The sequence below is a fragment of the Neofelis nebulosa genome, chromosome X (assembly GCF_028018385.1).
Source record: "Neofelis nebulosa isolate mNeoNeb1 chromosome X, mNeoNeb1.pri, whole genome shotgun sequence".
NCBI classification, from domain to species: Eukaryota; Metazoa; Chordata; class Mammalia; order Carnivora; family Felidae; genus Neofelis; species Neofelis nebulosa.
In genome coordinates this window covers 13366172-13392478 of record NC_080800.1, presented here as the reverse complement: position 1 = coordinate 13392478, position 26307 = coordinate 13366172, and the positions used below count along the sequence as shown (strand labels likewise).

The window sequence follows — 26307 nt, the reverse complement described above, 5'->3', positions numbered from 1 at the left end:
GTCTATAAAGTTTTATTGGAATAGAGCCAGGTTCATCCATATTGGCTGGGGCTGCTTTCTCACTATAAGGTGGCAGAACTGACTGAGTAGTTGCTTCCAACGCCTGAAATATTTACTCTCCTGGCCCCTTGCAGAAAAACTTTTGCCAACCACTGTTCTAGAATATGAAAACTGTACTATTTAAACACCCTTCCAACCCTCGTCCCTTTCCAGCCGCGGGCCCCCCCCCCGCCCCCGCCCGGCCCTGCCCCAGCTTTAGTCTCTTAGGCCCGACAAGAAGGCAGAGTGTTATAATAATGAATTGTAACCTACTGGAAAGCAGAGGCACCACACAATAAATTTCTATATAAGGTAATATTACTGGTTCTGCCATCGAGTAGAGTAACGTCTGAGTGTGTTTCCCAACCAGAAAAGTGGGCATCACAGGGGCAACTGAACAATTTCGCTTGAGAATCACCATGGTCGCACTTGGAAAATATAAAGGCAGCAAATGTTCCGGGGTGCTTTTGCAGGGGGAGCCTCTCCCAGAGTCTGGATGCACACTGAGGTTCCCTATGCACGTAGGCATCTCGGCCACCTACCCCTACCCCGTACCCTGTGCTCCTGGCCCATCTGGCCTTGCAGCCCACTTTCTCCTCACCCCCGCGCCCGAACGCACTCCTCCAGGGCTACCAAGTTCCAAGGTAGAGCAGGGCTCAAAGCAAGCCATCCCGGGTCAGCTTAGGGCAGCTCTCCCCAGCTTCGCCAATCGTGGAGAGGGGTTGCCCTGGGACCCCTGCAGGTGACAAGAATGACTCAGCAGGGTCCCGGCCTGGGACGGAGACAAGAACGCCGGGGTAGGGACAAAATTCTCTGCAGTTGGAGAGGCCGCAAATCATTTTAAAGACCCAAATACGCGAACAAACGAAAATGTAATTCAAGTCAACTTCGGGCCGTTGGCGGCCTGTGCCAGCACAGGCCGCAGGTTTAGCCTAACAGGGAGGCCCGGCGGCTTCAGCAGTCGAAAACGCCCGCGGCCTCCGTAAAAGATTCCCTTCGCCTCTAACGAACCCCACCTCCACTCGACCGGGCCCCAGGAAAAGTCAGTCGGCTGGAAAGGAAACCTTTCAGGGTGCACAGAATTGCATGCCCGTGATTATCGGGGAGACTTTGAGGGCACAGTAATCTCTCGAGACTAGAAACCATTTTCCTCTCTCGCTGTGAGATTTTGCTTGGCTAAGCGGCGGCAGTCTCCCTACCCCCCCTCCCACCCCATCGCTTCGGCCTCTGCAAGCAGCCACGCCCCGTGGCCTCGGGGCTCGCGGCCCCCGCGCCGCTCGCACGCCGCGCCCCCATCCGCCCCACCCCCGCGCGCCCCCATCCGCCCCCGCGCCGGGCCCTGGGAGCGCTGGGCGAGTCCTCGCGCCTGCGCTTCGCCAACTTCCTGCCGCGGAACGCCCCGCCCACCCCCAGAAGCCCGCCTCCAAACGCCGCGTGAACCCGCCTGCCGCACCTCATTGGTCAAAACCATGGAGCCGTTGGCTCCCAGGCCCGCCTCTCCACCGCCTCTCACTTTTCCCAGGGCGGATGCGCCTGCGCTCAGCTGCCTGGGCGGGCTGGGAGGCGCGGGTTGAAAAGTCTCGTTCCAAGTTTGGAGAGAGAGAGAAGAGCGCCTCAGACCTCGGTACCCGCGAGCGGGGAGGAGGCAGGAGAGAAGGACGCAGCGTCTGGGGAGCACCCAGGCTGTAAGACGGAGCTCGCGCTTCGAGAGCTAGAAGTGTGTGACGCGCCTGGGCGAGGCAGGAACGCCTGTGGTTGGGCTGCTGTTGGCTAGCGAGGGGAGTCCGAGGCGGCGGCGAGGGGCGAACGACCCGACGCAAGATGGCGAGTAAAGAGAGTAAGAGGCCCTGCGGGGCGGCGCGCGCCGGGACCGCGGGGGGCGGCGGGCGCGCGAGGCCGCGGCACGCGCCGGCGAAAGGCGCGAATTGGCGTGAGGAGCAGGGGGCGGGGCCGGGCGCGAGGCTAGGCGCGCGCCTCGAGGGGCCTACGCTGGACGGGACCGCGGCGCGGAGGGCTCCGAGCACTTCCGGAGCCGGGCGCGGGGCCGCGGGTTGGGCCCCCTTCCCTCCCCCGCCCCCCCAACTCCCCTCCCCCCTCCGGCGGCGGCGCTCCCTCCGGCGCCCTTGGCTCTCGGGCGGAGGCGGCCTCCACCGCCGGAAAGCGGGCACGGCAGCTCCTTCCACGCGCGCGCGTCGATCGCTTCAGGGTCGCGGCCCTTGTCCGGGGGATTCTGGAACACGCCGGCCTATGGCTGCTGACGCGGGCTTCGTGGGAGCGGAGGCCGCTCCTGGTGGGGGATGGAGGGAGCGGGCCGAGGGGTTTCTGCTACACGTGGATTCGGCTCCCCGGGTGGGTCGTGGAGCCCCTGTACGTACGAGTCGTCATCTTAGAACAGGTGCGAACAGCTGTAACTGGCAAAACAATCGTTGTCCGTGTAATTACTCAATTCTGTACACACAAGCGGTATTGACTTCTAGGTGCAAAAAATAAGCTTCCTGGTGTTAATAAATATTTTCTCCGCGTTCTGGAAGAGCAGTTTGTTTGCGTCCAAATTAGATGTAAAGCTAAAGAGTAGGTTAGGTGTGGCCATCTCGAGGTGACCTCCAGTATCTGTGTACAGATTCTGACTTCGATTTCTCTCAGCCGCTTAATTGTATGGGCTTTCTCCAAATTTCAGTGTTTGAAGATACTGTGGAGGAGCGTGTCATCAATGAAGAGTATAAAATCTGGAAGAAGAATACGCCGTTTCTGTATGACCTGGTTATGACCCATGCTCTTCAGTGGCCGAGTCTTACCGTTCAGTGGCTTCCTGAAGTGACTAAGTAAGGGTTTCTGGCAACTTTTACTTTGCGTAAATTTAGCTATTGTCCTGAATTTCCAAGTTTCAGCATTTTACACATAGAACATGAGCGTGTAATCAATTTAATCCTTGGATGAACTGGCAGGTGATTTTTGTTCTCAAAACTTGAGTAATTAGTGGGATGATTTCTGACATGTAAGCGTGGGTGTAAAAGGGGGTAAAGAATGTGTGCGTTTAATGATATTTGTAGAAAACACCTAACATATTGTTTCTTGGGTTTCAATACAGAGCAGCATTTTGGGGGGCCCTAGACTAATGGAGTTCTTTAAAACTTTATTGAAAAATAGAATATTTACAGGAAAAGTGCACAAATCGTAAGCATACGGCTTGATGGATTTTAACAAAGCAAGCACACTCATGTAATCAGCCCCCAATATGAATAGGTTTTAATGGACAAAGGGGAAAAGAATTTAGCAACAGTTCACTGAAGAAAAGAGGTTATTGGCTAATAGCGTGGAAAACACTTTGAGGTTGTTGTTGGTCTTCGTAAGAGTGTTCTTTTCGGCTGTTTCTTAAATTTCTCTGGTAATAATTGCTGTCATTATTGAACATTTAGAATAGGGTATGGTCCATGTGAAGAGTTTTGTGTCCTGCTAATTTGGTTTAATACTCAGAACAGTACTGTGATTTTATCCTCCTTTTACTGTGGTGGAAACTGGGATAGAGCTAAGTAACATCCCCAAGATCACACAACTGGTAAGTGGTGAAGTGGGATTCTGAGCCCAATCTGGGTGCCCCAAAGTTGAGGTAACTCCTGTACTAGACTACCTTTCTCATATGCTTGCACTTTTTCTAGTAGGAATTTGGCCATGAACTTTAAAACTATTCAATTTAGGTAATGTGAGTATATGACTTAATGAGGATTGACGACACTAGTCTATGAAGGGGATTTTGTGACAAGTTATGAAAATACGAGCAAGTTAATTGTATTTAATTTTTTTAAGTTTATTTTGAGAGAGGGGGGAAAAACATGAGTGGGGGAGGGGCAGAGAGAGAAAACTCCAAAGCAGGCTCCACACCATCAGCACAGAGCCCAGTGCAGGGCTGGAACCCACGAAACTGTTAGACCATGAGCCGAGCCGAAATCAAGAGTCTGACACTCCACCGACTGAGCCACTGAGGCACTTCAAGACCCAGTTAATCTTATAAGATAAAATAAAGGTCAGACTCCCATATGCAAACATTGTCCTACATACAGGTAGGGGCTTCCATTGGGGTTCCCAAAAATCACGGTGTAAATATACAGATGTGGGAAGAGTAGCCAAGAAATAAATAATGGAGACTTCTAAGCATTGACATAACACTTTTGAGCATCAGATACCTGAAGGTATTCAGGTTCTCCTTTAGAGTACCATGTACATTTGACTCTGTGTATTTCTGTTAAGTAAATTAAAAACTTTAACAGCTTAATTTATATTCTCTTGGATCTTTCTGACCTACCTGAACAGTAGAAAACAGTGGGGGTGGGTGAGACTGTAAGGTTAGAGACCTGAGTTCGAATCCTGCCCCCTACTTCTTAGTACCCAAATTAGGGCAGGTTGGTCAACATCCATTCCCAAGTCGTCTGATGTGTAAATGGAGGTGCTTGAGGTTCTGACTGCCTGTATTTGAGGGCATTAAATGAGATTAGGCACTGTTAAAGTGCTGGCACAGAGTAAGTACACAGTAAGTGGTGACTGATGCTGATTTTCCCACCCCATTGTTGAGAAATAATTTATTAGAGTGTAGTAACTTTCTCCATTTGGATTTCAGTGCAAACTGCTTACTCGAGTCTTTTAAAAATGTTATCTGTGATATGTTTTGTGTAACAATTTTAAAAATGATCTCTATGTTCTTAGCCCAGATACTGCTTTTTTTTTAGGATTTTTATTCTCTTGGGTTTTTTTATAATATAGTTTGGGGGGAGCGGCAGAGAGAGAGGGAGAGAGAATATCAAGCAGGCTCTGGGACTTCAGCACAGAGCCTGATGTGGAGCTCCCTCCCACCAGCTGTGAGATCACGATCTGAGCCAAAATCAAGAGTCAGACGCTTAACCAACTGAGCCACCCAGGTGCCCCAAGATTTTTAAGTAATCTCTACACCCAATGTGAGGCTCGAACTTACAACTCCAAGATCGAGAGTTGCATGTCCCACTGACTAAGCCAGCTAGGCATCCTCCCAGATACTGCTTGCATATGAACACTTAGGAACAGAACAGAAAATACCTTAAATTATCTATTCCATGGTATTCTTTGCATTACAAAGAAAAGTGGGGTCTGGTTGTGGGGTGTGCAGTGGCTCTGGGAATGCAAGAAAATGCAGCCAGCCTGCCTACATTCTTGGATGTTGAGGATAGCTGTGTGGTGCTTTGCAGGATTCTGTTTGGGTATAAGGGAATGTGACTATGTTTTGTTACTATATGGAACAGTGGAAATATTGGCTGCTCTTACTGCCTGGGTCTTTGAGGAACTAGACTCTGGTCAACCTCATAAGGAAGGCCTGCCTTCTACCTACATACTTCCCAGTAACTACTTGTACTTTCTAAGCTATTGTCCTTAAACTGAGTTCGTTAGTTGTCCACATAGTGGATTTGCCTTGTAAAAATTTTCATTTAGGTATTTTTAAGAAATAATTTTAGGGGCGCCTGGGTGGCTCAGTTGGTCGGGCGTCCGACTTCAGCTCAGGTCATGATCTCAGTCTGTTGGTTTGAACCCCGCGTCGGGCTCTGTGCTGACAGCTCAGAGCCTGGAGCCTGCTTCAGATTATGTGTCTCCCTCTCCCTTTGCCCCTCCCCTGCTCATGCTCTATCTCTTTCTGTCTCAAAAGTAAATAAAAACATAAAAAAATTTTTAATAAAAGAAAATAATTTTATTCTGTATCTTTTATTTTTAATTTTTTTTAAATATTTACTTATTTTGAGACGGAGGGGGAGACACAGAATCTGAAGCAGGCTCCAGGCTCCGAGCTGTCAGCACAGAGCCTGACACAGGCCTTGAACTCAAGAATCGCGAGATCATTCCCTGAGCCGAAGTCGGACACTTAACCGACTGAGCCACCCAGGCACCTCTAACCCATATCTTTTATTAGATAATTTCTTAAACATATTGAGACTAACTTAAGTCTTTACCTAAAATGCTTTGTAATCATTCAAATTCAGATGGTACGAAGTGCATAGCGTAAAAAAAATAAATCCCCTTTCCATGTCCCCTATTCTCTTGGTCTCATTACCCAGAGCAGAGACCGTCATTTTTTTTTTTTAACTCTTCCTGCCAGAATAAAATACATTATACATATCTCCCCTCCATCTTTTTTATAAATTTTTAAAAATGTTTTTATTTATTTTTGAGACCCAGACCCAGAGACAGAGCATGAGCAGGGGAGGGGCAGAGAGAGAGAGACAGACAGACAGACAGACAGACACAGAATCTGAAGCAGGCTCCAGGCTCTGAGCTGTCAGCACAGAGCCCGAACTCGCAGACTGTGAGATGACCTGAGCTGAAGTTGGACGCTTAACCGACTGAGCCACCCAGGTGCCTCTCCCCTCCATCTTTTTTTATGTAGCAAGTTATTCACTTGACTTTTCAATTGGTGGTTTACATGGGAGACTTTTTCCTATCAGCATGCTTAAATATACTCTTGGGTTTTGGTGGGTTTTTTTAAGTTTGTTTCTTTTTGAGACAGGGAGTGAGAGCCTGTGGGGGGTAGAGAGAATCCCAAGCAGGCTCCGCATTGACAGCACGAGGAACCGAATGAGGGGCTTGAACCCACAAACCTGGGAGATCATGACCTGAGCCGAAATCAAGAGTCTGACACCTAACTGACCACCCAGGCTCCCCAATACACTCTCTTGTTTTAAGGCCTCCACAGAATTCCATTTATGGATATACTATAATTTATGTCACCAGTGCCTTATTGATGGATATTTAGGTTGTTGTCAGTCTTTTGCCGCTAAGACAGTGCTCCTGAGAATAATAACCTTGTGACAATCTGTTAATGTTAGAGAAATTTCTTAGCAGTGAAGTCAAAGTGATCAAAAGATGCTGGCGCTGCGGAAGGACAAGGTCTTTTAACATTAGTGCTTCTGTGGCTTTAGGTGCCTCCAGCCTTGGAGGGAAACCTTGTAATATTGATTGGTTCAGGAAAATAGGTTTGTATTTTAATGATGGAGATGAAAAGATTTACAGGAAAAAAGAAAAATCCTTATATGGTTATAGTGTTAGGGAAAACCCAAATTGAATTTAGAGTCGAGGAATTTTTCAGGTCCTCCATTCCATGTTGGGACCGTGCTCCTTAGAACCTGTTATTTCTGTTTAACCCTATGAAAAGTGACTTCCTTTTATGTCAGCCTTAACATTGCTCTGTGGTGCCTCCTTTCTCCCAAGCATTTCCATTTCTTTTCAAATGGTTCTACTGAGATCTGTTGAAGTTCCCTTTTGTTTTGAATTAGTATTCCCTGTACAGAACAGATTTCGTTTTGTCTAAGTCCTCCTAAAGTACAGTTGCTTTGAGTCTATTTTCTAGGTATGTTTTTTTTTTCATTTAAACTTAAGTGGGTGAGTGCTCCCATGCATTGCCTCTCCCTCCCCATGTAAGTTCACCTAAGATGGAACTATCTTTTTTGATAGCCATATGCTGTTCTTGGGCACTGAACATACATCAACTAAGACTCTTGTCTTTTTTCAAACAAGCTGTTATTGCTTAACCATGGTTGCTTTGTTCTGGTTTTGGAGTTGTATATGTATTTATTGTTCTTTTTTATTTTAAGCCAAATCTTAGTAAAATCTCACCATTTTAAAATTTAAAAAAATTTTTTTAATGTTTTTTTTTGAGAGAGAGAAAGAGAGACAGTGTGAGCGGGGGAGGGGCAGAGAGACACAGAATCCAAAGTAGGCTCCAGGCTCTGAGCTGTCAGCACAGGGACAGACATGGGGCTCAAACTCAAACTGTGAGATAATGACCTGAGCTGAAGTCGGACACCTAACTGAGCCACCCGGGTGCCCCTCGCCTTGTATTTTTTAAGTTATTACTGGGGCGCCTGGGTGGCACAGTCGGTTGAGCGTCCCACTTCAGCTCAGGTCATGATCTCGCAGTCTGTGAGTTTGAGCCCCGCATCGGGCTCTGTGCTGATGGCTCAGAGCCTGGAGCCTGCTTCAGATTCTGTGTCTCCCTCTCTCTCTCTGACCCTCCCCCGCTCATGCTCTGTCTCTCTCTCTCTGTCAAAAATAAATAAAACATTAAAAACAATTTAAAAAATTAAGTTATTACTAAATTACATTCATAGAAGCAACCCTCACACCTCTTTTTTTTTTTTTTTTAATTTTTTTTTTCAACGTTTTTTATTTATTTTTGGGACAGAGAGAGACAGAGCATGAACGGGGGAGGGGCAGAGAGAGGGAGACACAGAATCGGAAACAGGCTCCAGGCTCCGGGCCATCAGGCCAGAGCCTGACGCGGGGCTCGAACTCACGGACCGCGAGATCGTGACCTGGCTGAAGTCGGACACTTAACCGACTGCGCCACCCAGGCGCCCCCCCCTCACACCTCTTTTAAAAACCACTAAATCCTTTCAACAACTAAAATTTAGGAACAAACATAAATAGCCTAACTTGTCTAGTGTTGGGGCCCAGAGCTGTACATCTTGGTCCTCCAACATTAAGCACCGTGAACGTCAATAAAGCGTTTTCTCATTATGCCATTTGCCCTCATAACCTGTTTTTTAGGTGAAGACACTGAGGCCCACAGGAAGTTGTGATTTAAGGAATTGCATATAGCTAATTTTAGTTTGATTCAGGATTTAAACCCAGTTTTTTGGACTCGATGCTTAAACTTAACATTCTATCTTGTCTCTTACTGGAAAATTAGGAATATCTAATGTACTAAGTTGGAAGATATTTTTTAAGTGAGAAGTCATGATTATGGGTATGGAGATTGGTAATGGATTGCATTTGTTAGTAACTGGTTTCCTGTAGGATTAGTGTGACTTATTTTCTTTCCTAAACAGACCGGAAGGAAAGGATTATGCCCTTCATTGGCTAGTGCTGGGGACTCACACGTCTGATGAGCAGAATCATCTTGTGGTTGCTCGAGTCCATATTCCGAACGATGATGCACAGTTTGATGCTTCCCACTGTGACAGTGAGAAGGGTGGTAGGTATACCATATATTCTATTGGTGTCTGAGGGAGTGTGCCTTTTTCTAGTTATAGGTTATTACAGTTTTCTATTAATCTCTTTTGGCTCAGCAGTTTAACTTTTAGGACTTTATCGCATAGAACTACTTGCTCACATGTGCACAAAGATTTCATGATATAACATTATTTGCAAGATGGAAAAATTAGGATCAATTTAGCAACCCAGATGTTAGTTCATAGGAAATTGGTTAAACACATTATGGTATGTTTGAAATACCGTGCAGCAATTGTTAAGAATGAGGTAAATCTGAAATTTTACGTAGACTCACAAAGAATGAGGCAAGTCTATATGCTCTTGTATGGAAAGATGTCCGAGATAAATCGAGTAACTTCTGTGTGATTATAGTACCAATTTTGGTAAAAGGAATAATATGTGTTGCGTGTGCATAGGAAAAAGCAGGCATACATACCAAACAGTTAACAGTGGTTTTTCTATGGAAGCTATTGACTTCCTTTTTTACCCTGTCAAACCTATATTCCCTTGATTTGGTATTCCCACCATCACCCAAGTTTGGTCATTGTGCTAGAGGGACTCACAATACTCCATAGCAAATTATACTCATGGCTAAAATTTGTTACAGTAAAGAATACAGAGGAGAAGTAACAGGAAAAAGATACGCATCAGGGAGTCTAGGGAGGTCTGGCACAAGTCTCGTCCAGGACCGCACACAATGTACTTTCTCTCTGGCAGCAGACGACAAGGACATGTGCGGAATCTCTCTCTCCTGCCCAGAGAAACCCATTTGAGTGTCTGGATGTGAGGCTGGGGTGGGGGGCGGTTCACAGGCACATCCTGCTGGCAGCCAGTTAAGGCAGCTGAAACTCAGGACCCCAGTAATGAAACCAGGTGCATATTGTCAATCTTGATGTTTGTGCATAGCGACCCTGACAAACTAGTACAGCATGGTCTGTTGCTCCAGGTGTACACCACAGAACCATCAGTCCATCAGTAACGGAAAGAACATTCTGAGGTCTGTGTTCCCAGGACTCGGCCAGGGGTCATTCATGGTCCCAGTGTCCCTCAGAGCGGCGAGGGCTCAGCAGCCAGACCTGCTGGGTTAGTGCTTTCTGCACAGCCCTAAAAGGTTTCATCTTAACATCTTAAGGAATTTGCTTTAATTTTTTTCTTATTGAAAATAAAATATTTTATAGCTAAAGTCTTGCCACCCCATACCCCTTTCCTGACCTGCTTTCCTTGAAGACTTTATCACTGTGTCCTGAAAATCAGTGTGCCATTTTTAACTGTTATTACTCATACAGTAGTAAATACGAAGGGTTTTTTTACAGCTTGTTTCATTCGATAATGTGTGTGTGTGCCATGTAGATGCCTGTCTTCTTTGAACTGCTGTTTGATGTTCCACTGTGATTAAACCTACTTTATTCATTGTTCAACTGGGGGCAGTTGGATTACGTGTATGTGGTATTTTGCATTTACAAATGGTGCTTCGGTGAACATCCTTGCCATGTCTCCTTATACACATGTGGGAAGATTATCTAGTGGAGTGGAATTGCTGAGTCGTATGGTGTATTCACTGTCCACTTAAAATAGTAGAAAACTATCTTCCAAAATGATTTACTCCATTTGCCACTCCCATAATTCACAGTCCGTTTCCCTATAACTTTATGCGTTATTTCTGTAAATATTGTTATAATCAGAAATTTCTAGTGGCTTTTAATCCTGAAGTATGTGTTTATTGGACCCTTGGCTTAAGAATTAGTCCCTCTGCATAACCTATGGATATATGAAGTTACTGAAGTCACTTGTTCAGTATATTCTAACAAGTGACTGAAGTAATTCAGTTAATACCTGTTTCTGTTTTCAGTTACAGTATTTTGTAATGGATACTATTATTAAAATAGTGGGGGTTTTTTTCAAATTTTTGAGTTTGAGAAAACAAAACCCTGTGTTCGAAGTAAATCTTACCTACAAATCCATTTTTTTTTATTTTTTTTTTATTTTTATTATTATTTTTTTAATGTTTATTTCTGAGACAGAGAGAGAGCATGAGTCAGGGAGGGGCGGAGAGAAAGGGAGACACAGAATCAGAAGCAGGCTCCAGGCTCTGAGCTGTCAGCACAGAGCCTGATGCGGGGCTCGAACTCACAGACTGCGAGATCATGACCTGAGCTGAAGTCAGATGCTCAACCAACTGAGCCACCCAGGCGCCCCCCCTTTTTTTTTTTTTTTTAAAGAGGAGAGCTGTTCAGGTTGTAATAAGTAAAGGAATTGGGGGACTTGAGTGTCTTTATATAGAAGTGTTAGAGCTGTTAGAGTCCACAAAGGGAGGGGGGTTGGGTGGTGGGTTGAAAATCAAAGTTGGGGCAGGTTTGGAACAGCGTCAGGATCAGGAGGGGTGGTCTTTGCTAGGGAACATTTCTCCCATTGACACGATGGAAAGGGAAGTGCTGAGAGGGAAAGAGGTGATTGTATATGGTTGTGTGGGAGTAGCTATGGGGAATGAGAGATGATTTTCAGCCCCACAGAGTAGTAAGCTCTGTTTGCCACGGAGAAGAATGGCTGAACACCGATACTAAACCATGGGAGCCAGTGTTCATTAAGCATTCCCATATAGCAAGAGCTGGCTGAAACAGAAATGGTTTGCTGCTTTCGGTTTGTTTCCTCCAGGCCCTGGCCAGTCTGTTTTACTTGTTACCTCCCTGGCTCCATTAGGCATTTGAGTTGTGATTCCCTAACCCGAGACACAGGGTGAACAAAAAAGGAATGGACAAAGAAGCAGCAATATAGGTCAGGAAGAAATGATACAGTTATAATGAGCCTCCCAACGTTTTAAGTGTCAGCAACTATTCAAGTTTTTAATCTATGGGCACAAAAAAGAAAATGTTCTCATTTGTCCTTATCTGCTTAGATGTTCTCTACTTGTGTTCTTTCTGCTATCATCTCGCTGCTTTCTCAGAGGTTCTTCTACTTTTTATGTGACTTTGTTACTTTTCCAAGGCCTTTTTAATAACTACTCAACACCATAGTCTTATTCACACGCCAGATAGGTTAGCCCCCTCGTTTTAGCTTTGGCACTCCACTAGCAGTTGAATTAGGTGTGCTGGTGGAGCCAGCATATTTGTGTCTTAGAGTTGAGTTGGGGGTTAGCTAGTATGGATTTCTGATTTTAGGAATAATTACATCCTCTTCACAACTGAAAGAGGCCAGTTTTTAATTATTCTAAATCCAAGGTGAAACTTAACTTGCAGAAAATAGTGTTACCATTTTCCATTCCAAATGGGCTTTGAGAATAAATTAATTTCAAGTGGCAACTGAACCCCTATTTTTGTGCTCTCTGGTTATGTTGTATTCTGTTAAAATCTGTTGGGTGTATTAAACTAAATGACTGGTGAATTTTAATCGTAAGTGTATGTTTATTTCTTTCTTCTCACATTAGAATTTGGTGGCTTTGGTTCTGTAACAGGAAAAATCGAATGTGAAATTAAAATTAACCATGAAGGAGAAGTCAACCGTGCTCGTTACATGCCGCAGAACCCTCACATCATTGCTACAAAAACACCATCTTCTGATGTGCTGGTTTTTGACTATACGAAGCACCCTGCTAAGCCAGGTATGTAGTAATGAAATCAGGCCATTGCTCCAATACTTTTGAAACTAGTGTACTCTTTGGTTTTTAAAGGTTTAAACATTTTGGGACTCTATTAACCATCCTCAAAATTCAGTTGATTGAACAGAAGGACCTCCCGGCAGGTTATGCTCCTGGCTAGGGTTTATCACCGCAGAAGATACGGAGCAAAAAGCAGGAAGAAAAGATACATATCAGGCAGAGTCCAGAGAGGTCAGGCGCAGGCTTCTGAGTCCTTCCCCACCAGGGCCATACAGAACGTGCTTTTTCTCTAGCAGCAGACCACAGGGGCATGTGATAAATGTCTCTGCTCAGGGAATCCTGTTTGAGTCTCCGGATCTGGCGTTTTTTATAGAGGTCTGGTCACATAGGCACATCCTGCTCTGACCTGCCATGCTGAGGGAAACTCGGGACCCTAGCAGTGAAGCCAGGTACATCATGAATCGCCAAACAATCCTGCAAGTCTTGACAAGCTGCTGCCGCGTGCCTCACTGCCCTGGGCGTACACAACTTCATGTCAGTGATGACGATTTTTGTGAGGGTCACATTCCTAGGGGGTGGCTAAGGGTCAGTCATGGTTGCGGGCTACCCTGGATACGTGCAAGGGCTGAGCAACCAGACCTGCCGTGTTAACTCTTTCCTCACAAGAAAGTTGTAAACAATTTGATCCGTGGGAGGGTTGCTGCCACTCACATTTCAGGGAACAGCTGTAGTTTTCAGGGTTTTGTGTCGGAGCTAGTACTAGGTTTTGCAGAGGAACTAGTCATTTTATGGTCATGAGTCTTGGTTTGCATTGAGTATTTGCAGTGAAGCACAGAACAGCTTTTCAGGGTGGCTGGGGGTCAGACCAAGTCCTAAGTCGTCATTCATATGTGGTGTTTTCCAGGCATTATAATGAACGTTACGGCTCATTCAGTGAGGAATGAAAATCGCTTTTACTAGTTCTGATAAACAGAAAATCACTTAGTAGTTAATGTGTTTCTTTTTCTCTTTAGACCCAAGTGGAGAATGTAATCCCGATCTTCGGTTAAGAGGCCACCAAAAGGAAGGCTATGGTCTTTCCTGGAATTCTAATTTGAGTGGACATCTCCTGAGTGCATCAGACGACCATGTGAGAAACTTACTCTTCCCAATCTCCTGTCTTTAAAGACTGTCAGGGAGAGTTCTGCACTGCAGGAGGTGTTCTAAGATAGTGCTGCTGATTATTGTGATAACATTTTTACAGGATTTAGAGCAATGGTTATCATATCGCCCTGGTGGAGCCTTGGGATTCCACAGAGCTCTTTTGAAGCAGCCTTAGACTAGAAGGAAGGTGGGCAAAAGGTGTCCCATTATTTAAAAGTATATCTAATGGAAACAGTGAAGTGTGAGACCTGACAAATAGAAATTACATTGAAAAAACTTTTTTATTTAAGAGTACATTTCAGTGGGTTTTAGTATATTCACAAAGCTGTGCAATCTTCACTACTAACTCAAACATTTTCATCGAATGTCACAAAAAGAAACTCTCGACCCATTAAGTAGTCACTCCCCACTTCCCCCAGCTCCTGCCAACCACTAATTTACTTTCTCTATAGAGTTGTCTGTTTTTTTATTTTTGTAATTTTTTAAATGTGTATTTATTTTTGAGAGAGAGCATGAACAGGGGAGAGGCAGAGAGAGAGAGGGAGACACAGAATCCAAAGCAGGCTCCAGGCTCCAAGCTGTCAGTACAGAGCCTGATGGAGGGCAGGGCTCGAACTCCCAAACCTCGAGATCATGACCTTGAGCCGAAGTCAGACACTTAACTGAATGAGCCACCCAGGCACCCCTAGAGTTGTCTATTCTTGATAATTCATATAAATGGAATATGTGCTTTTTTTTCTGTCTGGTTTCTTTTTTTTAGCATAAGTTTTTCAAGGTTGATCCATGTTGAAGTATAGGTCAGTACGTCACTCCTTTTCATGGCTGAACAACCAGTTCATCAGTTGATGGACATTTGGGTTGTTTCTACTTTGGGCTTTGTTTTTTTTTGTTTGTTTGTTTGTTTTGCTTTGCTTTGGGGGTATTTTTTTTTTTCAACGTTTTAAATTTATTTTTGGGACAGAGAGAGACAGAGCATGAACGGGGGAGGGGCAGAGAGAGAGGGAGACACAGAATCGGAAACAGGCTCCAGGCTCCGAGCCATCAGCCCAGAGCCCGACGCGGGGCTCGAACTCACGGACCGCGAGATCGTGACCTGGCTGAAGTCGGACGCTTAACCGACTGCGCCACCCAGGCGCCCCGCTTTGGGGCTATTTTGAATGATGTTGGCTGTGAACATTTTTGTACAAGTTTTTGTGTGGATGTAGGTTTTCATTACCTAGGGGTGGAAATACTGGGTCATATGGTAATTCTGTGTTTAACTTTTTGAAAAACTGCCATGCTTTCCCACGGCAGCTGCATCACTTCACATTCCTACCAGCAGTGTGTACCCCAGGGTTCCAGTTTCTTCACATCTTCCTCAGCACTTGTTATTGTCTCTTTTTTCTTAGAGCCATCCTTGTTGGTGTGAAGTGGTATCTCCTTGTGGTTTTGATTTATATTTCTCTGATGGCTAATGATTTTGAGTATCTTTTTATGTTTTTATTGGCTATTTATAGATCTTCTTTGGAAAAGTATTGTATTCAAATTTCTTGTCGAATTTTAAATTTTGTGGTTTTGTTTCGTTTTGTTTTTTTATTAGAGAGCACAAGCGGGGTAGGGGCAGGGAGAGAGAGGGGGAGACCCAGAATCTGAAGCAGGCTCCAGGCTCCAAGCTGTCAGTGCAGAGCCTGACGTGGGGCTCGAACCCACAGAATGTGAGATCATGACCTGAGCTGAAATTGGACGCTCAACTGACTGAGTCACCCCGTGCCCCTTAAATTTCGGGTTTTTTCTTTTAGTGAGATGTCAGAATTGTTTTTATTCTGGATACCAGTCCTTTATCAGATGAGATTTGAAAAGATTTTCTCCCACTCTGTGGCTTGTCTTTTCACTTTTTTGGTGATGTCCTCCAAAGCACAGAAATAATTTTGAGTCCAGTTTAGTTTTTATTTTTGTTACTTGTGCTTTTGGTATCCTAAGAAACCATTACATATAATCCAACATCACAAAGATTTACATCTATGTTTTCTTCTAAGAATTGCATACTTTTAAATCTTGCGTATAGGTGGGTCCTTTATCCATTTTGAGTTTAGTTTTGTGTGTGGGGTAGGGGTTCATGTTCCTTTTCTGCATGTGATTATCCTGTTTTTCTGGTACTGTTTGTTGAGGAGACTAATATTTACCTATTGAGTTGTCTTGGCATCCTTCATACAAGTATCTTAAAGGTACCACGCAAATGCAAAGTGATCCTGTTATTATTGTAGATCAGTGTTTGTAGCATTCTTTTTTTAAATTTTTTTTTAAATGTTTATTTTTGAGAGAGACAGAGCACATGAGAGGCAGAGGGGCAGAGAGAGAAGGAAACACAGAATCTGAAGCAGGCTTCAGGCTCTGAGCTGTCAGCACAGAGCCCGACATGGGGCTCAAACTCACAGACCACGAGATCATGATCTGAGCCGAAGTCGGTGGCTTAACCAACTGAGCCACCCAGGCGCCCCCAGTGTTTGTAGCATTCTTGCCACCTGCAGCTCCATACATTCCTTCATGGAACCCATACTGTAAGCAAAACGTGTTTGCTATGACTCCCCCCAGAGTTGAGAGTAGACTTCTGGAGCTTTTGAAATCTTTTATAACTTGGCCACAGGTTCTTTGCCTTCTTCCTTAGTATATCCTCCTGCCTAGAACAGGACCTGTCACATCACAGACCTTCTTTATGTTTCTACTGGTCACAATTTCTGTTGATGTTTTTCTAAATATTTAAGGCAGATAATTGGCCCAGTCAAGATTCTTTAGCTGCAGGCAATTGAAACCAACTCTGGCTGATGCAGACAGAAGAGGAATTTATCAGGAGGACATTGGGCAGGGTAGCTCACAGAATTGCTGTAATGGCTAGAAAATGGTCCAGAACAGAGAGGAGAGGTCAGATCCACAACTCAGAGATCAGGCTAGTAGATGTTATACTCCACTCCCTCTTCCCCACGCTTGCAGTCCTGACAACAGATTTCCCTGTTGATGGTCACAGTTCAAAATCCTTGTCAGACTGCTGGAGCTGACATCATGTCCCAGTCACAAGGGAGGCTGGGAAGCAAGGTCTCCCTTAGTTCTCCAAAGGGAGGCTTTCCTCCCCTTCCCTCAAAGTGGGTGTGATAGAGTCTCCAAAACAGGGAGGATGGGTTATACTCAGTAACTTAATTACTAGTGCCTTTTGAAGACACTAGGCTGGGAGTTGCTAGTCATAATAAAAGCTGGCATTTCCCAAGGGCTCTGCATGTATGTGCCAGGCATCTTGCTAATCTTCCCAGGATCCTTCTGAAGTGAGCAGGGGAGGATGGCAAGAGCTCTGCATGTTCCTTTCTCTTCAGTGCTTGTAAATTTTGCATCTGAGTGTGTACGTATCAACAAAGGCTAAGGTGTGTGTATTATGTAAAACTACTTTTTTGTTCATGGGTAAATAGCTGCTACTGGGAAATAGCTTTGTTGCAGAAACTCTTTCAGATAAGAAAGTGATTTTTTTTTAACTTTTTTTAATGTTTATTTTTAATGTTTAATTTTTTTTAACATTCATTTTTTTGAGGGAGACCACGCAAGCGGGGGAGGAGCAGAGACAGACTGAGACACAGAATCTGAAGCAATCTCCAGGTTCTGCGCTGTCAGCACAGAGCCTCATGCGGGGCTGGAACCCACAAATCGTGAGATCATGACCTGAGTCGAAGTCGGATGCTTAACCGACTAAGCCACCCAGGCGCCTCCTCGAAAGTGATTTTAAAAGAGATGAGTCCCATGGCGCGCCTGGGTGGCTCAGTCAGTTAAGCGGCCGACTTCGGTTCAGGTCATGATCTCGTGGTCCGTGAGTTCGAGCCCCGCATCGGGCTCTGTGCTGACAGCTCAGAGCCTGGAGCCTGTTTCAGATTCTGTGTCTCCCTCTCTCTGACCCTCCCCCGTTCATGCTCTGTCTCTCTCTGTCTCAAAAATAAATAAACGTTAAAAAAAAGAGAGAGATGAATCCCATACCAGTGTCAGTGGTATTACTGCAAATATACCTTAATGGACTTACCTTTGTCTTAAATTGTTTGGATGATAATCATTGCCCTATATAGCTTACAATGTTTTTTTCATAAACAGTAAGTCTTTCCTCTTTGTGATGGTTGTCAATAGAAGACTCCACTCCCAGAGCCTGCTGATCTGTGATCTTTGAGGCCTGTGGCCTCTCCTTGGGTTCTGCTGATATTTTGAGGAGTACACTGTGGGGATCTGTCTGCAGGCCCTAAGGTTTGGCCCCTCAAAGTAGCCTAGTTGGGGTTTCTGGGCTATCCACCTGTCTCACTTTCTAATGTGCTGTAGTGGTTTCTGTAGTGGCTTCTGCTGTGAAGTGAGACTTAGCCTCTTTGCTTTTTCAAGAGGCATGTTTTAGTTTTAATTCCCAGTCTCCCAACCTTGCTTGAATTTTTAGGATGTGAATTTCCGTTCAGTAGATGTGGAATGTTGGGCTCTCAGTGTTGCATTGTGTAATCTAGAGGAATTTTAGACACTTGACTTTTAGATACTTGACTGTATCTAGGTGGAAACTCGAATGTGATTGTCTCTTGCTGCCATCATGCTCGGTTTCCCCATCCCTGTTACCATTTCCTTTCCTTGCCCCTGCATCTCAGATCATGGAAGCTATACTACAACCATACACTCTTCTGTTTCTGAAGCTTTACTTTTATTTACATTTCCTCTCCCTTGTGTTTATTTCTACCTCTTATATAGTTAAATAGTTTTCTTAAAGTTTATTTAAATAATCTCTACACCCAGCGTGGGGCTCGAACTCATGACCCTGAGATCAAGAGTCGCATGTTCTTCCAACGGAGCCAGCCAGGCGCCTATAGTTAAATAATTTTTTAACGAAGGTTATTTGTTTTTTCCTTCCTTTAGACTGTCTGTCTGTGGGATATAAATGCAGGACCAAAGGAAGGCAAGATTGTGGACGCTAAAGCCATCTTTACTGGCCACTCAGCTGTCGTAGAGGATGTGGCCTGGCATCTGCTACACGAGTCATTATTTGGATCTGTTGCTGATGATCAGAAACTTATGATGTAAGGTGGAAGGTTCAGTGGGGTCTTCGTATATGGGTGTCCTGTATGAGACCATCAGTGATTCTGGTGGCATGTGGTTTGATTTTTTTTTTTTTTTTTTAAGCTCTATACTGGCGTTAAAAACTTGAGTGAGGTAGAATTGACATACAAGAAGCCATATAATGGCTGTTTTTGCATAAAAGTTACTGTGCTATATGAATGAACATAATTTTTATTTGAAAAAAGAAAATGTAAATGTGAAGAAACGTGCTTGGTAGTGTAGTGGTAAATATCAAAATTGGGAGTCAAGGTGACTTTGAAGATGAGCGCTAAGAATGATTGCATCAGGTCACAGCCACAGGGCTGTGCTCAGTCACCTGTCATGTGTTTTATCTCGTAAACTAATATCTGAGGCTAATATGGCCAGATAGTAAAATTTGACAAGGCTAGGTTGTAGGAATCAAATTATTACATCATTCTCTACGGAGTAGTTGGCGTATGCTTGAAATAGTTGGTAATTAAGACAGGAATCTAATCAACACGAAACCAGGAATGATAGCCCTAGTTTATTTTCCGTAGGTTTAGAATATGTCCTTTAGTGGTTGGAAGTCCGATGGCAGCTCTGTATGTGGTTGGGGTGTCTCTAAAGGGGCGAGCATAGCAGAGATAGGGTGGTGTGGAGCAGTGTGGACCTGGAAACGAGTGTGAGCGTGTGACAAGCTGGGGAGGGTCGGGTGGCTTCCTCTTGTGCTGTGTGCCTTGTACCTTTGTGTTGTAGATGGGACACCAGGTCCAATACCACCTCCAAGCCGAGCCACCTCGTGGACGCTCACACTGCCGAGGTCAATTGTCTGTCGTTCAATCCCTACAGCGAGTTCATTCTCGCAACTGGCTCTGCGGATAAGGTTTCTAAGTTTTTGTATATTTGGTGTTTATGGACCCAGTTGCCTTGTTCTATAATCAGATACTCTAAAATTCTTCTGTGAAGTGGAGAAATGAATTCCTTTTTATTTATTTTTTTCTTCAGACTGTAGCTTTATGGGATCTGCGTAATTTAAAATTAAAACTCCATACCTTTGAATCTCATAAAGATGAAATTTTCCAGGTACGTGACAGTTTTCTGGTGTCTCTGTCAGGTTTTTACTAACTTTTGGATGGGGGATATTTAAAATTTTTTTGCTTTTATAGCAGACATGGTATGTATATATATTTTTAAGTTCCTCTTCTAGGTTAACTAGTGGGAAGTACCGTGGAGCTCTGTGAGATTATTACTTTAGAAGTAGAAAAGACCTTGCAAAACAGGATCAGTTTAAAAATTGAAACCCAAGGATCCTTCAGTTAAGGTATCCAGTGTGGGTGGGTCCTCTAGTGAAAAACAAAACAAAACAAAACCTTGTATGTGGTTTCAAATGGAGATTTGGATAGGCTTAAGATGCACTTCATTGAAAAGTTTACAAGATTCTGGGATGGTTATGGGGCCGAAGAAGTTTATGGGGATTTCTAGCTGAGGTCCCCTGTATTGGGAAGTGCGGTCCTCCTCGGGGGACAGGCTAGGGAGATGGGCCATTTAAGAGCACTTGAAAGGCTAGGACAAGGAAGGAGGGCCGCAGGCCACAGAGAGTATTGCAGAACAGGACATGGGAAAATCTCAAGGATTAGAAACTATCCACAAATGTAGGAACAGATGATTCTTTACACTTTCAAATCTGTATTACTTAGGTCCACTGGTCTCCACATAACGAAACTATTCTGGCTTCAAGTGGTACTGATCGCCGCCTGAACGTGTGGGATTTAAGGTAACTCACAATCTGGTGACGAGAAACTGCAGAAGTATGTTAATCTGGCAGATGACGTAATAATAAACTAGAGCGTAGTTTGCTAACCCCGGTTTAATAAGCCAAATATATTAAAGCAACTTTCATGTACCTTCCTTAAGAGTCTTTCTTCTGTGAAATAGAAATGAATCGGCAAATGGACTGCAAACTAGATTGATAAGATCAGTTTTTTTTCTGTTGATATTCAGGCATGAAGTTGGGGGGAGTGTGTGGTTTTAATATCCAGATAATTGTATTGTGGACACTCTTGCTGTAGAAAGGGGGTGTGGATTAAGTTCTTCTGAGAGAGAGAAAGAGCGAGCGGGGGAGGGGCAGAGAGATGGCGGGAGAGAGAATCCCAGGCAGGCTCCGTGCTGTCAGCGCAGAGATCATGACATGAGCCGAGATCAAGAGTTGGGCTCTCAACTGAGCCACCCAGGCTCTAGTTTCTCCCAGTGTTTAAAGTTCCTTGATTTTTGAGTAGCTATTCTGAGTTTCAGATTCCTTTATTTTTTTTGTCTGAACCTTTAGACCCATTAATAAAGGTGTTCAGTTATATATATTTCTAAGATGTCATTATCCTAAGTTTAAATCATTAAATTACCAAAAGATAACTTGTTTTCTACCTTCACTTAAATGTATTGCTTTGAAGTGGACTAAGTTGTTAGTTTATTAAAACTCAGGCCACCTTAATTACAGAGACAGGCAGGTCCTTCAGTGTAGAGGACATAAACACTGTGGAATACAGTGCTCGTATTCTAAACATCTAATGTTCTGTGTTCATGTGCAACAAACTCTGGCCATGATAGAATCTTGGAAATGTAGACGATCTTTAAAGCAGATATTTGACTATGTTCAGTTTTATTTGAAAACAATTTTAGTAGTAAAATTAGAAACTTAAAACTAGTGGTTGTATGGAGCGATGCAGCTGAATTGTCCCTATAGGTGCCCGTAATAAATTGGCAGGCATCATAAAATTTCTTCTTAAAATTCTTTCATGACTCGCATACTGTTAAAATTACATTAGATAAAATTATGGATTAAAATGGTCAGCGTTAGGGACACCTGGGTGGCTCAGTCGGTTGAGCATCCGACTCTTGATTTCAGCTCGGGTCATGATTCTGGGGTCGTGAGATCGAGCCCCATATTGGGCTCTGCATTGTCAGCATGGAGCCTGCTTGGGATTCTCTCTCCTCTGTCTCTATCCCTTCCCCGTTCGTTCATTCTCTGTCTCTCTCATTTAAAACAAAACAAAACAAAAAAGGTCAGTGTTAGCGATTGGTACTCCTGACTGGAGGATAAACAGAATTGTCTAGCAGTCCCATGTGTTTGGTTTGAGTTTAATGGGAAGAAAAAGAAAGTATCACTTGGAAGGTTGTGTATTTCGGCTGCTTTGCAGTGGTTATTACTAGCTAAGTCCACGTTGGGGCTAGATACCAGGGCTGATATTTGGTGTGTAAAGAGATTTCACTGTTGGGCCTGCTGGCAAATTCTACAAATGGAATTTAAGAGAAGGAAGAAAAAAAAAACCAAACAGCCTTCCCTTGACTGATGTGTTGTTTCACCTTTTAAATCCAATGCAGTAAACAACCACAGTTAAGACTAATGAATTGTATTTATTTGAATATTGAATTGTAAATTAACTTTTACTAGCCATTTCATTGTGGGGTCTTCAGTTCCGAACAGCTCTTAAATCATTTACAGGAAGTAAGCATCCCATCCTTCCACCAGTAATTAGTAGAGAAACCGTCATGGATACGGTATAGAAGTTGTTTCTAGCTTGTGTTTTAAGATGTGTTTTGTGGGCCGATGCTGGTTTTGCAAACATTCTTCCCATTACAAGAATGCCAATAACGAGAGCATTATATTCTTTCTTAATAGCAAAATTGGAGAAGAACAATCAGCAGAAGACGCAGAAGATGGGCCTCCAGAACTCCTGGTATGTTTTGGCTTTGTTATGCAAGATGAAATGTTATGTGCAGATTGGACAATTTGTTATTGATCCATGTATCTGGAAAATAAGTCAGAACTTCAAGCGCTAGCTCTCGAAGAGGATTTCAAATTGGAGGTCTTAAAGGTTATTGTGATTGGGTTTTGACATTTATTGAAACTAGTAAATAGAGCACAGTAGGTTTTTACGAATGTTTCACTCAGAACCAGTTGGGTTCCTGGGAAATAGTGTAATTTCTCACTGATTCCCGATGGTAATATTTCTGAGGGTTTTTTTGGGGGGTGTGGGGGGGTAGGTATTGATACTCAGCAGTACTTCCCACTAACCATATAGACATGTTTTAGTGACCTGAGTTTTTGAGGTCCCTGCCCAGAAAATGAAGACATTCTCGATCTTGTTGGTGCCAACATGGTCTACCATCTCTCTCTTACTCCTAATTGAATCACTTACATCTCCTTGGCCCTTGGGAGGTTTCTGTGGTGTGTCTGTCTTGTCGGTCTTCGTCCTTTAAGTCCCTTTCCTACTAAGCATGGCCAGACTTCACAGTGGTTCGTCCTCGCTCTGAATCCACGTTCGTTTCCACCAGTTACTTGGCACATAGTCACTCATTCCTCTGTAACGTGTTTTTAGTTCCTAGGCCAGTACTCAGTTTTAGTATACTTGTGCTTTGCCCACCACTTTTAAAAGAAGATGCTCACTAGACCTCCATGTTGCACGGACGTCCAAGATCCCCTTACTCCTTGTCCGATGTGTTCCCATGCCCACCAGCAATGGCAGAAAGTGGCAAAGGGGTATAAGGAGACTCTCGCGTGCTAGCATGTTCTGTGTCCTGCTGATTAAAGGATAGCATTTCTTAACAAACTGTTGTCCTAGACAGATGATAGCACCTAAATGGTTTATTCTGTATTGAGTGGCTTAATCTAAAGTCTGTCTTGGGATGCATGGCTTCGTGGTTTTAAAGTATTTTCTAGCTGAGTCGTTGCTACAAGATGTTTTCGCCCAGCTGTTTGTACTTAATTTTGGTAAAACCTTCATTGAGATACAGTTCACCTATTTAAACTGTGTAATTCAATGGTTTTTAGTATGTTCACAGAATCGTCCGACCATTGCCACAGATCAGTTTTAGATCATTTCCCTTTCAAAACGAACTCTGTCCACTCCCGGTCTGCTCCTTTCCTCAGCCCTTGGCAACCAGTGATCTACTTTGTGTCTCTAGATTTGCCCGTTCTGGACAATTCCTAGAAATGGAATATAACGTCTTTTGTGACTGATTCGTGCACTTAGTATGTTTTCAAGATTTCCAGCTATTTTTGGATACCCTGTATCTTCTGGTTCTAGAACAATTTTGTAGTTCTTGAGGAAATCACTAGGATTTTGCTCCTTTGACAAGAGAGCCTGAAATCAAGGGACATTTACTTGTGGTAAACTGGATACTATAATTTTAGTGTAACAGGATCTTGATTTGAGGACTCCTTCTGTATTCCAAGCCTGTGGTCTGAACGTACTTTCTCTTATGTCCCCCTTAACGTGATTTTGAAAAGCTGTTTTTCCTATTGTTTTTAAACTGAAAAAATTATTAGGTAAAATAGTTACCTTGCTTGTAACCTCATTGTCAAACGAGTCAAATCAGACTTGGTCGGGAACTGTGACTTCTTTGTTCAAAATCGTGTATTCATACTGTCCTTGTGAGAATGGTTTCTTCTGATTCTTCTGAGGTAAGGAAAGGCCAGTACTCTCTCATGAGGCTGTGTCTTGTAGGAAGTGAGCCTCTGCCCCCTTCACTTCATAGCAAAGCTCTCTGCCTGGCTTTTCTGGGGCTTTGCTTTTAGAGCCCCCCCCCCCCCCCCGGGTTGGTGGTGGTGGTGGTGGTGGTTCTTAATCCCCACCTTGAGTGATGCGCCATGGAAAGATTGAGGGTGGCTGGGAGGTGTGCCTTTCTTTTAGCAAGGGGAGAAGGGGCACCTGGGGGGGCCCTACAGAGAAGAACCAGGAGACTCCTCAGGTGGGCCAGTTTTAAGAATGTCTGTAATAGAACATTATGGAAATTTATTGCCTTAAATATTGGTACCTAACTACATACATTTCATAATGAGGCTGAATTAACGTTAAATGTATTAGGTATAGAAATGGCAGTGCGGTTGTGTAGGAAAATACCCTTACTTTTGGGTGATGTGTGGCGAATTGTTTAGGGGTGGTTCAGCAGGTGTGTCTGTGTAGGGAAACACACGTATTAACATTAGTATTTGGGAAATGTAGGTGGAGGGTGTCCAGGCATTCACTGTTCTGTTCTGTCACCTTTTCTGAGGGTTTGGAAATTTGCAAAATAAGTGGAGGGTGGGTTTACTAAGCCTGTAAACCCCTCCCTCTAAACCTCCGTTGCAAGACTGATGCTCTGGAAACTTAAGATATGAAACAAAAGCTTTATTTTTCAACTCTTGTTAACAGTTTATTCATGGAGGACACACCGCCAAGATATCAGATTTTAGTTGGAACCCCAATGAACCTTGGGTCATTTGCTCGGTGTCTGAGGATAACATCATGCAGATATGGCAAATGGTGAGCTAAAATGTTTATTTTTCCTGAATGAAAAGGAGAGAGAAACTATTTACTCAAAGTATTTCTATTGTAAGTTGTGCATATCACACCAAATACAGAAAGGAAACAATCTTAAAAGACTTTTGTCCGTTTTAACAACAGTCTTTAGTTCAGTTATGTACCTGTCAGGTCAGGAGAAACCCGTGTGTGTCCCCCCCCACCACACACACACAGCTGTGGACACGGCATCTGGTCGCTCTCCACGACCGTTGCCCACTTCACCTGGGCTCTTGGCATCACTGCTGGATGTCCGGTGTCTGCTGTGTCGTCATAGGCAGCATTTGCAGGGTACTGAGTTAGTTCTCTGGTGAGGAGTACTAAGTACCTGACCTTTCTAAGGCGCTGTTAACCAGCCAGGCTACTGCTTCATCCAAACGATGCTTGAAATACTTTTGGAAAACACTTGTTACAACAGGAATAAGCAGTACGTGGACAGCTAGGTATGGCGGTGCGATTTACACACTGGCGAATAAGAACACCACCTCAGCGTGTCCTCATTAAAGTGTGGGGGGAAAACCTCTAAATTAACCTTAAAATTTCCAACACTGAAACCCATTGACCGGCGAATCCTAAAGCGTAGACAGAATTATCTCATGCTGTTTTAGACAATTTTGTAAAAACGATGAGGCGTTTTTACCTATGCTTTTATTTGGTTGTCCTCTCCAGGCTGAAAATATTTACAATGACGAAGAGTCAGATGTCACAACATCGGAACTGGAGGGGCAAGGATCTTAAAACCCAAAGTACAAGAAACGTTTCTATTGAATGTAATGCTACACGAATGCTTGGTTTATCAAGCGCCAAAAAGGCATTGTATAGTAGGACATGTAAGTGGGATGGCATACGGCGTTCTTTACCTTCTGATTCTAGCACTTTCAAGTGAGCTATTGCGTACTGTATCATATTGTAGCTTTTAGGGAAGAAAGTTATGTTAAGAAAGAACATCACCGTTTTAAAATGCAAGTAGCAGGGTACTGCCTTTGATTCAACTATTTTAAGTCCTTGTTTTCTCAAACTAAGTGCTTGCTGTTCCCAGATATGCAAGAATAACTTTTACACTTTTTCCCTCCAACACTTGTTGATTGGCTTTGCAGAAATAAAGTTTTAAAATAAAGTCTGTTTTATTCTTTTAGAACC

General features: G+C 43.8%; 1 protein-coding gene across 2 annotated transcripts; it reads left to right on the top strand.

Moving 5' to 3' along the window:
- The first annotated feature begins 1560 nt into the window (after nt 1-1560).
- Nucleotides 1561-26284, top strand: RBBP7 (RB binding protein 7, chromatin remodeling factor). 2 transcript variants are annotated; one of them, XM_058714287.1, is made up of 12 exons: nt 1561-1876; nt 2717-2861; nt 8880-9025; nt 12491-12637; nt 13648-13763; nt 18671-18831; nt 19589-19715; nt 19838-19915; nt 20530-20606; nt 22506-22563; nt 25021-25131; nt 25837-26284. In XM_058714287.1, the coding sequence occupies exons 1-12, from the start codon at nt 1861-1863 to the stop codon at nt 25903-25905; spliced, it is 1251 nt and encodes a 416-aa protein (XP_058570270.1). In that variant the 5' UTR covers nt 1561-1860; the 3' UTR covers nt 25906-26284. The 2 variants fall into 2 exon arrangements, with proteins under 2 accessions (XP_058570270.1, XP_058570269.1); XM_058714286.1 differs by having other exon boundaries at nt 1562-1876; nt 12464-12637.
- The last annotated feature ends 23 nt before the right edge of the window (nt 26285-26307 follow it).

Bases quoted from the DNA above. Each gene is read 5' to 3' on its own strand.
- RBBP7 (XM_058714286.1), top strand. The intron at 9,026-12,463 runs GTAGGTATACCA...TTCTCACATTAG, and splicing joins CTGTGACAGTGAGAAGGGTG to AATTTGGTGGCTTTGGTTCT. The intron at 22,564-25,020 runs GTATGTTTTGGC...TCTTGTTAACAG, and splicing joins ATGGGCCTCCAGAACTCCTG to TTTATTCATGGAGGACACAC.